This window comes from Solanum dulcamara, chromosome 12, assembly GCF_947179165.1.
Source record: "Solanum dulcamara chromosome 12, daSolDulc1.2, whole genome shotgun sequence".
Classification (NCBI taxonomy): domain Eukaryota; kingdom Viridiplantae; phylum Streptophyta; class Magnoliopsida; order Solanales; family Solanaceae; genus Solanum; species Solanum dulcamara.
Window position 1 is genome coordinate 37,437,542 of NC_077248.1, and position 12,148 is coordinate 37,449,689.

General features: G+C 36.0%; 1 protein-coding gene across 1 annotated transcript; it reads right to left on the bottom strand.

The window, feature by feature from the left end:
• Positions 1 to 1,112: 1,112 nt before the first annotated feature.
• Positions 1,113 to 5,486, bottom strand: LOC129876218 (uncharacterized). The gene is made up of 8 exons (XM_055951585.1): positions 5,330 to 5,486; positions 5,124 to 5,150; positions 4,936 to 5,046; positions 4,270 to 4,597; positions 3,941 to 4,027; positions 3,409 to 3,495; positions 2,493 to 2,867; positions 1,113 to 1,935 (listed from the first exon to the last, which is right to left on the bottom strand). Exons 1-8 carry the CDS (start codon positions 5,374 to 5,376, stop codon positions 1,378 to 1,380), a joined length of 1,620 nt encoding a protein of 539 aa, XP_055807560.1. The 5' UTR covers positions 5,377 to 5,486; the 3' UTR covers positions 1,113 to 1,377.
• Between the last annotated feature and the right edge of the window lie 6,662 nt (positions 5,487 to 12,148).

Consider the following 12,148-nt stretch of genomic DNA (forward strand, 5'->3'; position numbering starts at 1 on the left):
GGGACTTACATGATGAACCTAGTCAAGGACCAAAGCAATCAGTCAAGATTAAATTCAATTGACACAAGACCTTGGCAATGTCGTGCCTAAGGCATGACAAGGGCTGGGCAAAGCTAAGGCAAGACAAGGCTATGATCGTGGCTAAACAAGTTTAAGTGTTGCACAAAGGGCAAAGGCTGAGGAGACTGGACCACAATGGCAAGTTGTGCGAGGCAGGACCTAGGCACAATGCAGGCACGTGGGCAGGAGCGAAGCTAGGCGGCCAGAGGCAAGAGTTGGTGCCAGATTTGAAGGTTGACAGCGTATGCCTCACAGATGCGTGGCTAGTTGGACGATTTTGGCAGTTTCTAGCCGTTTTTGACTTTGTCAGCATTGTAGATAAACTTACTTATTTAAAATTCAAAATTGGCCTATCAGTTGGGGGATGTCAACTGACATAGAAGGCATGTGCCTGGCATGTGATTGGGTGTTGTGGCCTATTTATTGGCACAGGCAGATCAGTCACAAGCAGATTGGGTTAGAGTCGAGTTTTATAAGGCAAATATTTGTGTGCTTCTTTGTGGCGCGAGTTTAATACAAAGTTGGAACATGTTCCTGTACGTGCTTGTGTTGTTTCTGATTTCGTAGGCATTGGCTAAGTGTGAAACGAGATTGAGGGAAAAGAAAGAACGGTTGAGTCGTGTTAGACTGCCGAAGTGGGTTAGATCATCGTGGGTTGACCTCCTCACCGAACCTACCATGCCAGCCCCTACTTTAAGGTTGAAAAGGCTCGAGGAAAAAGATAACGCAGCACATCCGTTACCTGTATTTTAAGTTTGCACCAGTAGTGTAAGCTAAGGTTATTTGATAGGGAAAACAGTTTTAATGGTTAACTTGGCAAAAAATAGGGTAGACAAATGATATAACACTTAGAATTATGGGATTTAAATATTATTCAAGTTTTGCAACAAGTCTACACCTGAAGTACAATTATATTTCACTTTGGAAGTCTTTAGATTCATAGCTGTTCCAGACCGCAACTCCCTCTTGTGACTTTCTTTTATGTTTATCTCTTCATTTGGTACTATGAATAAATATTTAAGGATGACGCAAAACCTCTACAGCCGGTAAAATTCGCATAAAGGACACCTATATAAAACAGACATGAAGTAACAAAAAGCTAAGTTAAAAACTACAAGCTCTGATTCCTCATACCAACTGATTATACACAAATCTCACTTGTCGACATAAACTTTTACTCTTTGTCCTTCCCAGTGATTATGCAACTAAATTTCAGTACTGATAATAGAACACAGTTGCTTCAACCTAAATTAGACCAAACACCTTCAAATACCCTGATAAAATTGCATATTTGCATAATCCAAAGCCCATGTTCCACTAGTAAAACTCAATTCTTTCTTGAAGTTTTGCCAAGTGCTTCCTACCGTTAAGATGTGCAGCCATAGAAATCTCGTCGGTGCACCTAATGCCACAAAAACTACACCACAGCTTAGAATTATGAGTAGCACCACCAGCATTCTTCATGTGTGTCTGCCTTTGATGTTTCCCAGTAGTAGCTCCTAGTTGGACCTTCGGTTTTTCATTAGTGCTGTTCTTGTTTTGTGCTGCAAGTACATGTTTTACTTGCTCCTGCTTAAGCTCTGGTATATGTGAAGTAAAAGGTGGGTTTCTTTCAGTTTTGGCCGTTCTCTTGCAAGTATTCAGCTCTTCACACTTTTCCCTATGTCTCCTCCCTAGAAGATGGCACTTCAAGTCATGCTCTGACTTGGTTGTCACTTGACATACCGCACAAGTCCACTCTGTCTGAACATTCTTTACCGAATTGGTTTCTGGGAGTTTGATCTCCTTGGCATCTGCTGGTAATGCTGTTTCCTTGATCTGCACACCTGTTGTTTTCTTCTCAATCTGAATTGTTTTTTCCTTCACACTTTTAACCTACAGTTCCACAGGGACATTTCAATCACTGGAAAACACATTATTTTTGCTTGATTATAGAAAATAATTACCAGTCTAAAATAAAGGTAGTATTAAAGTTTTAAAAGAATTAAGAGCTTCAATACTCTCCCTTATTTAGTGGCTTCAGAAGTTCACAGGAGAAACTGAGGTTCGACAACGTACTAAGATAAATGAATCTTGCAAACTTTAAGCAGGATAAATTTTACAAAGTGCATCAGTTTAATTTTAGGGCTGCTCCGTGATTGTTTAGCATATATGTGGTCTCTTCTTAGGTTTAAATGATAATGCACTTGATCTCAGAGTGCATTATCTATTGCCATCTTCCACATCAGCCTAATCTTTTGTCCTCACATACAGCTAAGCCCTCATCCTGCACTTTTCCTAGCTTGACCACCAAGAGTATCACTAGCAGCTAATTAGCTATTCTCATGTGAACATCAAGCACTCCTCTTTTGATCAATCGCTTGCTTAATATTTGTGAAGGCATAATATCCCAAAAAATGACTAAGGAAGTTCTAGGGTAATAAAATAATAACCTGTTTAGGCTCAGCTGCTACATTAGCACTGTGCTCTGATTGTGCTGCAGCTGCATGTTTTACTTGCTCCAGATTAAGCTGATTGGACTTTGTTGGAACTGGTGAACTTCCATCACTTTTGGACGTTTCTGTGCAAGTTTTCAGCCTTTCGTACTTTGCTTTATGTTTCCTTCCGTTAAGATGGGACTTCATTTTTTGTTCCGAGGTGGTTGTCATTTGGCATACTGCACAAGTCCACTCTGTCTGAACTTTCTTTGAAGAAGTAACCTCTGGAAGTTTAACCTCTTCAGCATCTGCTGGAACAACCATTACCTTGACCTGCACTCCTGTCATTTTCTTCTCAATTTGAATTGGATTTTCCTTCACACTTGTAACCTGCAGTTCCGTAGACATCTTAATCGCTGGCATATAGATTACTTTCTCTTGACTAAAGAAACACAAAATCTAGACTAGAATAAAGGTGGTACTGATGTTTAAATAAAATTAAGAGCATTAATTCTCGCCCTTCTCCAATGGCATCAAATGTTCACAGGAGAAACAGACACTAGAAAGTATACAAAGATAGATGAATCTACTGCAAACTTCGAAAACGATTAATTTTACTAAGTACGTCAGCTTCAATTTCAGGTTGTTCAGTGATTCTTCAGCATATACAAAGTTTCTTCTTGGTCTAAATGATAATGCACTTGATTCAGTGTGCCTATCATTTGCCATCTTGCACATTTGTCTTGATCGATGAGCCTAATTTTTGCTCTCATAAACAGTAAGCTTTATCTCAAGCTCCCCTCTTGTCATCAATCACCAATTAGCTGCTAGTTTAATATTTCATCTACCAAGGCATCTAGAAGAATACTTGTTAACACATAATATTCCAAAAAAAGTAACTTGAGGAAATTCAAGGGTAAACAAATCTAACCTGTTTGGGTTCAGCTGCTTCATGTTTTGCCGTATGCTCCATCACTGTGATATCCTCCCAAACAGGACCGCTCCCTTCACATTCTTTCTGATTAGGGGAACCGTGATTGTTATTTATGGGAATTCAAGGAATGAAAGGATGTGAACAGAAAAAAAAGATTTTCACTACAAAAGAACACAAGTAATTTCTTCTGTTGTTGACAAAAGGAAAATCAGACTCTTGAATGCTTTATTTGAGAAAACTGGTAACTGCATAATATCATTGCAATAACCTATTCCTCATGTAACAATAGTTCAAGGGTTGGAAGGTACACAACATCTATGCAAACAAAGCATTCACAAATAAGCCGGAAATAAGCAAATCTCAAAAATTGGTGCATGATATCACATATATGCAACCCATTTAACTTGTACTGAACTGCTAATGCAACTTTTCAAATCATTATGGAGTGAAAACTCCAATAAAGCAGCAGCAAAAGAAGTTAAAAATTGTTTCATACAGTACAGGGAGCTAGGAATAAGGGGTGAGGCACCTGGTTGGGGATAAGCCTTCCTGCTTCATCACTAGTATCAGTAGGCTTGATCTCTTCTGCATGATGATTCAAACTATTATCCTTATGCTGCACACAGAAGATCATGATAAGTACACTTGTTGAGAAAAATTCATTACTCAGGCCTACGTTGCTATAAAATCCAGTGATATATGTAATCATACATTTGCTTTAATGGTGGCAATCTAACTTTTGGCTACAGAAATGGGTAGGTCTCAACTTTTATATAACTACTGATGTACATCAAAACAAGAGTATCTCCAATTCGGTAATGAACTGGCTACTCCTTGCTGAAGTAATGTCAAACATACCTTGTTTGCAATAAGTTTCTCCAGAGCATCAGATCCATTTTCTTCGAGATAACTTTCTATTACAGCCTGAAATGTGTCATTCTTGAGTGATTGATCCTCCATTGGCTTGTTAAACCAGTCGATGACAGTTCGATGGTTGACAGACAAGCACAAACATAAAAGGCGTAGATAAACATAACAAGAACTATAAAAATGACTGATACTATCATGCCATTTAACCAGAAAACATGGATGAATAAGAATTTCATAAAGATAGCATGCCCCGTTAAACTTTGGTATTACCAACCAACATATGGTTGTTAATTTTATATGTGGCCACAGAGGAAACCTGAGAAAGTAAATGAAAAGTCATTAGAATATGTAAGAGGAGTAGTTTACCCTACTGCTTCAACAAACTCTCTAGATCATGAGCAAGGGAATTTAAGAAACACAAGCAAGAACAGTCCGACCTATAACTACCATCTACCAACATAACTGAAATAAGTGCATTATAAGACTTTGAGTTTAGTATCAAGTAGATAACTGCCTACAAGGTAAGGCCACCAATAGAGGATATCATAAGTTTGTTAACCGCTAACGTCTTGGATGTTAATGGAGTTAATCTATGTGTGAATAATTCAAAAAGTTGCATATGATTCAAAGAGGATTATGAATAGAGGAGATTACCATTGGATAAGTTTGTCAAATAGAGAAATAAAGGAAAAGATGGTCCAATATATGACGAGCTTCCTCATCTGATACTTGGAGCCAGTCTCAATCGCTCGTATTGATGCACATCTGCACTTGCACAAAACAATTGGTAAGAGAAAGAAGCACAAATACAACTAAAATTGGACAATCAAATTAACACTTACATAGGATAGCCCAGAGCAACTACTGGCCTGCAAATTCAAAATATCAATACATGCAAAATACGTAGAATAAAAACCAAAAAGTGGCGAATCTGCAAGCTACAAAGCTAAACAGTCTTGTTTATTTACTACTTCACAAAATTTTCATCTTTAACGAAACAACAGACGCTGGTTGACTGGAGTGGAGTAGAGAAAGAAAATAAATTTACCAAACCAGGAAATCGATCAAGTGAAGCGTAAATCTGACAAAATACATTCTCTTTGTTGCAATTTTTTTTCCCTCAGATGGAGTGGTATGATCAGAGGAAGAAGTGAACAGTATAAGCCTATCCAAATTTGCTTTTAAGTCTTTTTTTTTTCAAGTAAAAAGTGAAATAAATACCCTATTAATGGTGTGGTTGTAAAGTGTGAAAAGGCAAGGCCAATCACCCGTCGGTCTTTCTATGCTCCAATCAAATAAAAGCATTGAGTTTTCATCTTATTTTTGTAATTGTAATTTTAACATAACACCCTAATTTATAAAAGCTGAGTCACCATAGTCCTTTCAAGTTCTCCCTAATTAATGTGATTCCTTCTCCTTTTTCGTTTCACATCTCTACCTTTCATTTGCCATTTCATATCCTTAACGATGAAGGAACTTGTTGGCTGTTGCTACAACTACTATTTGAATTTTCCCCTACGGAACATTCACAAAATACGGCTATTCAAATTCCACCCTCTTCATACGTACATTTATGGAAGAAGACCAATTTCATCAAAATAATGAACAATACTAAAGTTTGTAAAATTATCTATTAAGGTTAATTTATAACTGGTCCCCTAAAAGTTTGGGGATTTAGTCGCCGTTTGGATGAATTTATAAGTTGCTTATAAGTTGTTTTTAATTTTTTTTGAATGTTTGATTGATCAATTTTTATTTTGTGCTTAAAATAAGCCTCAATAAATAATTGGGTGTATACCTATTTTTTTTTAACTTATAAGCAGTTTTCAATAAAAATAAATCAATTCAAACAGGCTAAATAGTAGGATTCTTTCGGAAATCACTTAGCAGGGAAGAACAAGAGAGAGAATCTTATTAAAGTGGCGTTCTCAGCTACTTCGTAAAAAGTGTGATTTTTTGTTAATTTTGTTTTTTTAAAATCAAGATTCTAGGTATATTCACAAAGAATAAGATTTTATACTCGAATCGGGAAAAAAAAAATCAATGTACAATTTGATTCAAATCAACCATAAACAGCCTTCAATTGAGGTATTTATTTTCAAAATTTTATTATTTAATCGTTGATACATTTATATCCAAAACATGTTCTTTTTGCTTATTAGTCTTGATTTTCAAATTAGAATGCCGCTTTTATCATTTCATTTTTTTTTCTTGATTTCCTGTTTTGGCAGTGATTTTTCTTCTTTGTTTAATTATTAAATGTTAATTTTTTTAATTGTTAATGTGCCAATTAATTTAGCTATATATTAATGGAATAACTACATAATTAGATATATATCCATATCATATCAACTAATTTCATCTATAATTTTAAATAATTACATATTATCCCACTATTTAATAATTATGTACCAGATTTAGAATTGAATATATTGAGATACATCATCCCTTAATGTATGTTATATTAGTTAAGTTACGCGTTATTACCCACTTAATTATCTCCATATTCTACTCCTTTACTCCAAACCACTACACTCACTCTTCTATTTCTCCCCTTCCAAGTTTATCACTTGATTCTCTCTCCCCCTTTTTCCTCACATGATCTTCTTCAATCAAAGTTCATTAATTTTGATTTTTCTTAATTTTCTTTGATGGCTAAAAATTTGTCAAACACATGTTATTCCCGTAGAAGGTATTGAACTCTTAAAAGAGTTATCATTTGAAGAAGTCCTAGTGGCAATATTAGACCAACAGGTCAGGAAGTTAAGGACCAAAAACATAGCATCGGTCAAGATTCTTTGGAAAAGTCACAACGTAGAAAAAACCACTTGGGAAGCAGAGGCTAACATGAGGGCCAAGTAAGTATCCCCACTTATTTCAGTAGTTGCCCAAAGGTTCTTAAAGTCATCACTCCTTTCATTCGAGAATCAGGTATAGTACTGATTAATTTATATGTTATATGTTCCGGTACTTATTACAAACATATAATTCCAGTATCCCTTATGTTCCTTAGAGTTGAGATGTACACAATATAAGGTATGTTATATTAGTTCGTGCATTTTTCATTCGTAAAAGGCAAAGCAGGGCCTCATGGATATCCGTCGAATATTATTTTGTTGTGATGCTCTGTGAAGCATATTGTATGTATTCTAGTTAGTTGACAAGTTTTGGATAGGCCTGTTTTCAAAGGAAACTCTGCCGAAATATTTGTAAAATAATAGAGGTAGAATCATTTTACGGTGCAACCTTAATTCAAGAATGAATGATTCCAAGGGAGGGATATTGTAATGACCCGTAGCTTAACATTTGTTTGTTGTAACACCACAAACTATTATAAGTTCGATTAATTTCGAGAAGCCCTAAAAAACTAAGGGCAGTACACTGATTTAGTGGATCATTAATGCCACCTGCGACCAGTAGAAAGGTTATACGGGTCGTAGGGATGACTCATAGGTCCCCTATAGACTTAGAAAAAAATCTGAAGTTGTTGAGACCCTTCTACGAATGGTCCTTACGTACCGTAGGACTTTGTACAGACTGTAGGATGTGTTCATAGAAGTAGCCCCTAATTACCACTTGTATACCAATTCCATGAGCCCAAGTTCATGACCTGTCAAAGGGTCTACAATCCGTAAAAGGGATTCGTAGACCCAATGATACAATTCCAGTAGCTACTAGAATTGTCACCAAGATCCTACGATAAGGGTCTACGACCCATAACAAGTCCTACGAACCATAGGACGGTCCGTAGAGCCCCACCCTCATGAGACCCCAGTGTTCCTACGAAAAGCTTATACGACCTATCTTTGGGAAATATGTCAATTTCTAGAATGTCCAATTTCTGGACACCATGCTCTACGAGGGGTCTTCTACGACCCATAGAACGACTCGAGACAACTTTTAATAAGGGATAAAATTTTCTTTTTTACATTTTTCAAATAAAAACACAGACGTTTTAGGACTAAAATATGTACCTTATCAGTACCCAACGATGCTTTTTCCTTATTAACACTTAAAATATTTTGAGAGCAAGGATTGGAGAAGATAAAAGCTAGGATTCGAGTGTTTCAACCAAGTTCTTTGAGTTTTACTTAGGTCAATAATCTTCCAAGTATGTAAGACTATTCATAACGTTGGACATAATTTGTCCACACTTCAGTCCCTGATACAAACTTTAATTGGATTCATGAGATGTGTTTGCATTCCTTATCCTGACAAGATATTGGACGGTTGTGACAACGACAAAACTCTCTTTTTTATTTAAAAAAAATTATCACATCACACTCCACATTAATAAAATATTTCACCTTGACAAAAATTAAATAAATTATCTGTATTAGTAAAAATTAAATATTAAAGTATTACTACCCCCAAAATATTATAAAATAAAATATAAAATATTTTTCTTAACCCACTCTACCACTTTCTCTCACCGAACCACCCCCACCCCCCATCGCCCCAATTTTTTAGTTTATTTTTTAATTTTCTTTGTAAATTTTTTTAAAGAAATTCTTACTTCATCTTCCCTCTCCCCTCATATAATAATGTAGATATTGTTTTAATTTTTTAAAGAAATAATTCTATCTCACCCACCTAATTCTTTGCTTTTAATTTTTTTCCTCATTTTGTGCTATATATATATAGCTTTTAATTGGTGCAAAAATTATTTTTTAGAAATAATTATTTTTGTTATATTTGATATGCAAGTAGAAAAAATATTTTCCAAAAAATATATGTACATATCTAACACAAAATGAGAAAAATATATTAAAAAATTAAAATAAATTAGGAGCGGAGGGTTTGATGGGGTGGGTAGAATTTTATACTTTTAAAAAAAATTAAAACAATTTAATATATTTAGGAAGGGGCAGAAGAGGAGGTGAAGTCAGAACTTTTCAAAAATATTTTATAAAATGAATTAAAAAAAAATATAAGGGCGAGGGGTTGTCAGGGGTGGGGGTGGGGGTGGGGGACATGGTGAATGAGGTGGGGGCAAGTGGTAGAGTTGGGTGAGAAAAATATTTAAATTTGATTTTTTAAAAAAATAATTTCTTTTTTTGGATAGTAATACTTTGATTTTAAACTTTTAACTAATATTAAAAGTTTATTTTATTTTGTCAAGGTGAAATATTTTATTCATGTGCAACGCCATGTCTCAAGATTTTTTCAAATAAAAGAGAGTGTATTACACACATCACTAAGATGTGTTTTTCAAACTAATAAGTGACAGTTTAGGTATGAAACTCGCACTCTCAATAGTTTAGGTATGAAATTCAAATAAAGGTGATAGTTTTAGTGTGTTTTTGACACTTATCTCTTTTTTAAAACATTGACTTATTTCATATTTGCATGCATTACTTTGAGTTGAGATATTTCAGTATGCACTACTTTGAGTAGTTCTTGAGTAAGTATCTTTTTAGACATTTTACATACTGTACATTCCATAGACTGACGTAATTCGGTGCTGCATCATTTTATGATGCAAATATAGGTTATAGAGATCCTCAATAGGCGTGTCATTGAAGATCGGTTTCCTTATAACTTTTGGTGAGGCTTCCTTGCATTCAAAGGAGCTCTTTCAGTCACTTATTTCAATCATATTTATTTGTCTTTTGAGGTAGCAGTGAGCCTATCCCAATATCTATTCAGAGTCAGTTAGAGGCTTTATAGACACAGACAGAGTTAAAATTCATTTAGTTTTATTTCATGAGACTATGTTTTAAACATTGAATTATACTATATTTAGAGTATTTTGAGCCTTTCTATTTAAGAAGTGAATTTATGCTTTATATTGTGGATCTGAGTCTGTTTTGTTGTAAGTAGAGTCTTCCGCTAAGTAGTTAGCCAAGGGTTCACTTAGGAACTAAAAAATAATTTTTGAGTGTCGGCCACGCCTAGGGTGTAGACTCAGGACATGACAAACTTGGTATCAGTGCCCAGAGTTCAAGAGTCCTAGAATGGCTATGAACCTGAGTCTAGTAGAGTCCTCCTTATCATTGTGAAGCGCACCACATCTATAATGAGGAGGCTACAGAACTTTAGGAATTGTCTCACTTCTTTCATACTCCAAATTAAGAATTGTCTCACTTCTTTCATACTCCAAATTCGTACGATAGAGTTTATCTCTATGAAATCTCCTTCTAATTCGTGCGCTTCACATTTTCAGATCATGCCTTACTCTTAGTCAGAGAAACGTTACTGAAAATGAGATTCTACTAATCAGTATGCCTCTACCATCTGGAATGCAGATAAGGAACAAAGCCTGAGCTGCTGAGACCAAGAATGACAATTGAACTCAGGAAGTTCCACAGATTGCTCAACCTACAATCACTTTTGAGGTGGAGTTCAGAGGACCTATCACTATGCTCAGATAGTTGATGGCTGCCTACTTAGATCGTCAAAGCACTCCAGTCCCTAGCTTTAGTTCTCAAGAGCCACCTACTACTACAAGGATTAGGGACTCTCTGAGAAGGAACCCACTGATTTTCACCAGAGGATTCCTAGAATTTCATTGATGAGATATGGAAAATCCTCTAAGATATGCATGCAACCGAGATCGAGAAAGTTGAACTGATTTCCTTTCATCTCAAAGATATTGCAAATGTCTGGTATAATTAGTGGGAGGATATTCGTGGTGAAGATGATGAGCTTGTTGTTTGGGATATGTTCGAGAGTGAATTTCTAGACCACTTCTTTCCCCAGAGCTGAGGGAAGCAAAAGTTAAGCAATTCGTGAACCTAAAATAAGAGGGATTGACTCTGAAAAAGTACAACCTTAAGTTTATCCAGTTGTCCAGGTATGCTCCAGATATGATTCCTGATATGAGAGAAAAGATAAGGAAGTTTGTTTCTGGCTTGAGAAAACATGTGAAAAAGGAGTGTCAGGTTGCGTTGTTGATTTCAGACATGGACGTCTCTAGACTTATAGTTTATTCCCAATAGGTTGAGGAGAACAAGAAAAAAAATAAGGAAGAGCACTAACATAAGAAAGCGAGGTCTGTAGGTAATGAGAATAACCACCAGAAGAGTGGTAATGATAACCAGTCTTTTTTTCAGAGAAAGTCTTCAGGTTATGCACCATCATCAGCCAGTGCACCGACAGTGAACAACAGAAATGACCAGAGAGCTCACAGTAACCAGAACTTCTGAGCTCAAGATTCTATGACGCAGGGAAATATGGGCTATGGTTCATCGCATAAGCCTCCTTGTGGTAAGTGTGGTAGACTACATTTGGGAGAGTGTCATGATGGCACTAGTGGCTGCTACAAGTGTAGCCAAATGGGTCACTACATAAGAAATTTCCCTTCAAACATGCAAGGTAATGGGGGCAGCAAGGCCCAATTTTCTTCAGCAGTACTATCAGGTGGTTAAGGTAACCATAGAGGTACTACTTCAAGGATAAACGGAGGTTCAAATCATTTGTATGCCATGGCTAGTTGCCATAACCAAGAGAACTTGCCAGATATTATCACTGGTATGCTTAAAGTCCTTTCTTATTATGTTTATAATCTATTTGATCTGAGTGCAACTTTATCTTTTATGACTTCTTATGTGGATGTTGAGTTTGGGATCCTCCTCGAGCATCTTTTCGATCCCTTCAGTGTTTCTACTCTTTTTGGTGAGTCTATCCTAGTTAAAAGAGTCTATATAGATTATACAGTTTCCATATATCATAAAGACATCATAACCGACTTATTTGAGTTCGACATGGTGGATTTTGGTATCATTCTAGGTATGGGCTGGCTTTATGCTTGTTATGCCTCAGTCGATTGTAGAACTAGAGTTGTCAAATTTCAGTTTCCAAAGGAGCCATTAATAAAGTGGAAGGATAGTCCAGCTGTAAGACCTCGGAAACTAGGAAAGTCTTA

What these genes read in the sequence shown, in the direction of transcription:
- LOC129876218 (XM_055951585.1), bottom strand. Translation starts at nt 5,376, where the DNA reads ATGTATTTTGTCAGATTTACGCTTCACTTGATCGATTTCCTGGTTTG. An exon ending in GTTGCTCTGGGCTATCCTAT is followed by an intron (nt 5,047 to 5,123) that starts GTAAGTGTTAAT and finishes GTGCAAGTGCAG; the next exon opens with ATGTGCATCAATACGAGCGA. An exon ending in AAGCAGCTGAACCCAAACAG is followed by an intron (nt 2,868 to 3,408) that starts GTTAGATTTGTT and finishes ACGGAACTGCAG; the next exon opens with GTTACAAGTGTGAAGGAAAA.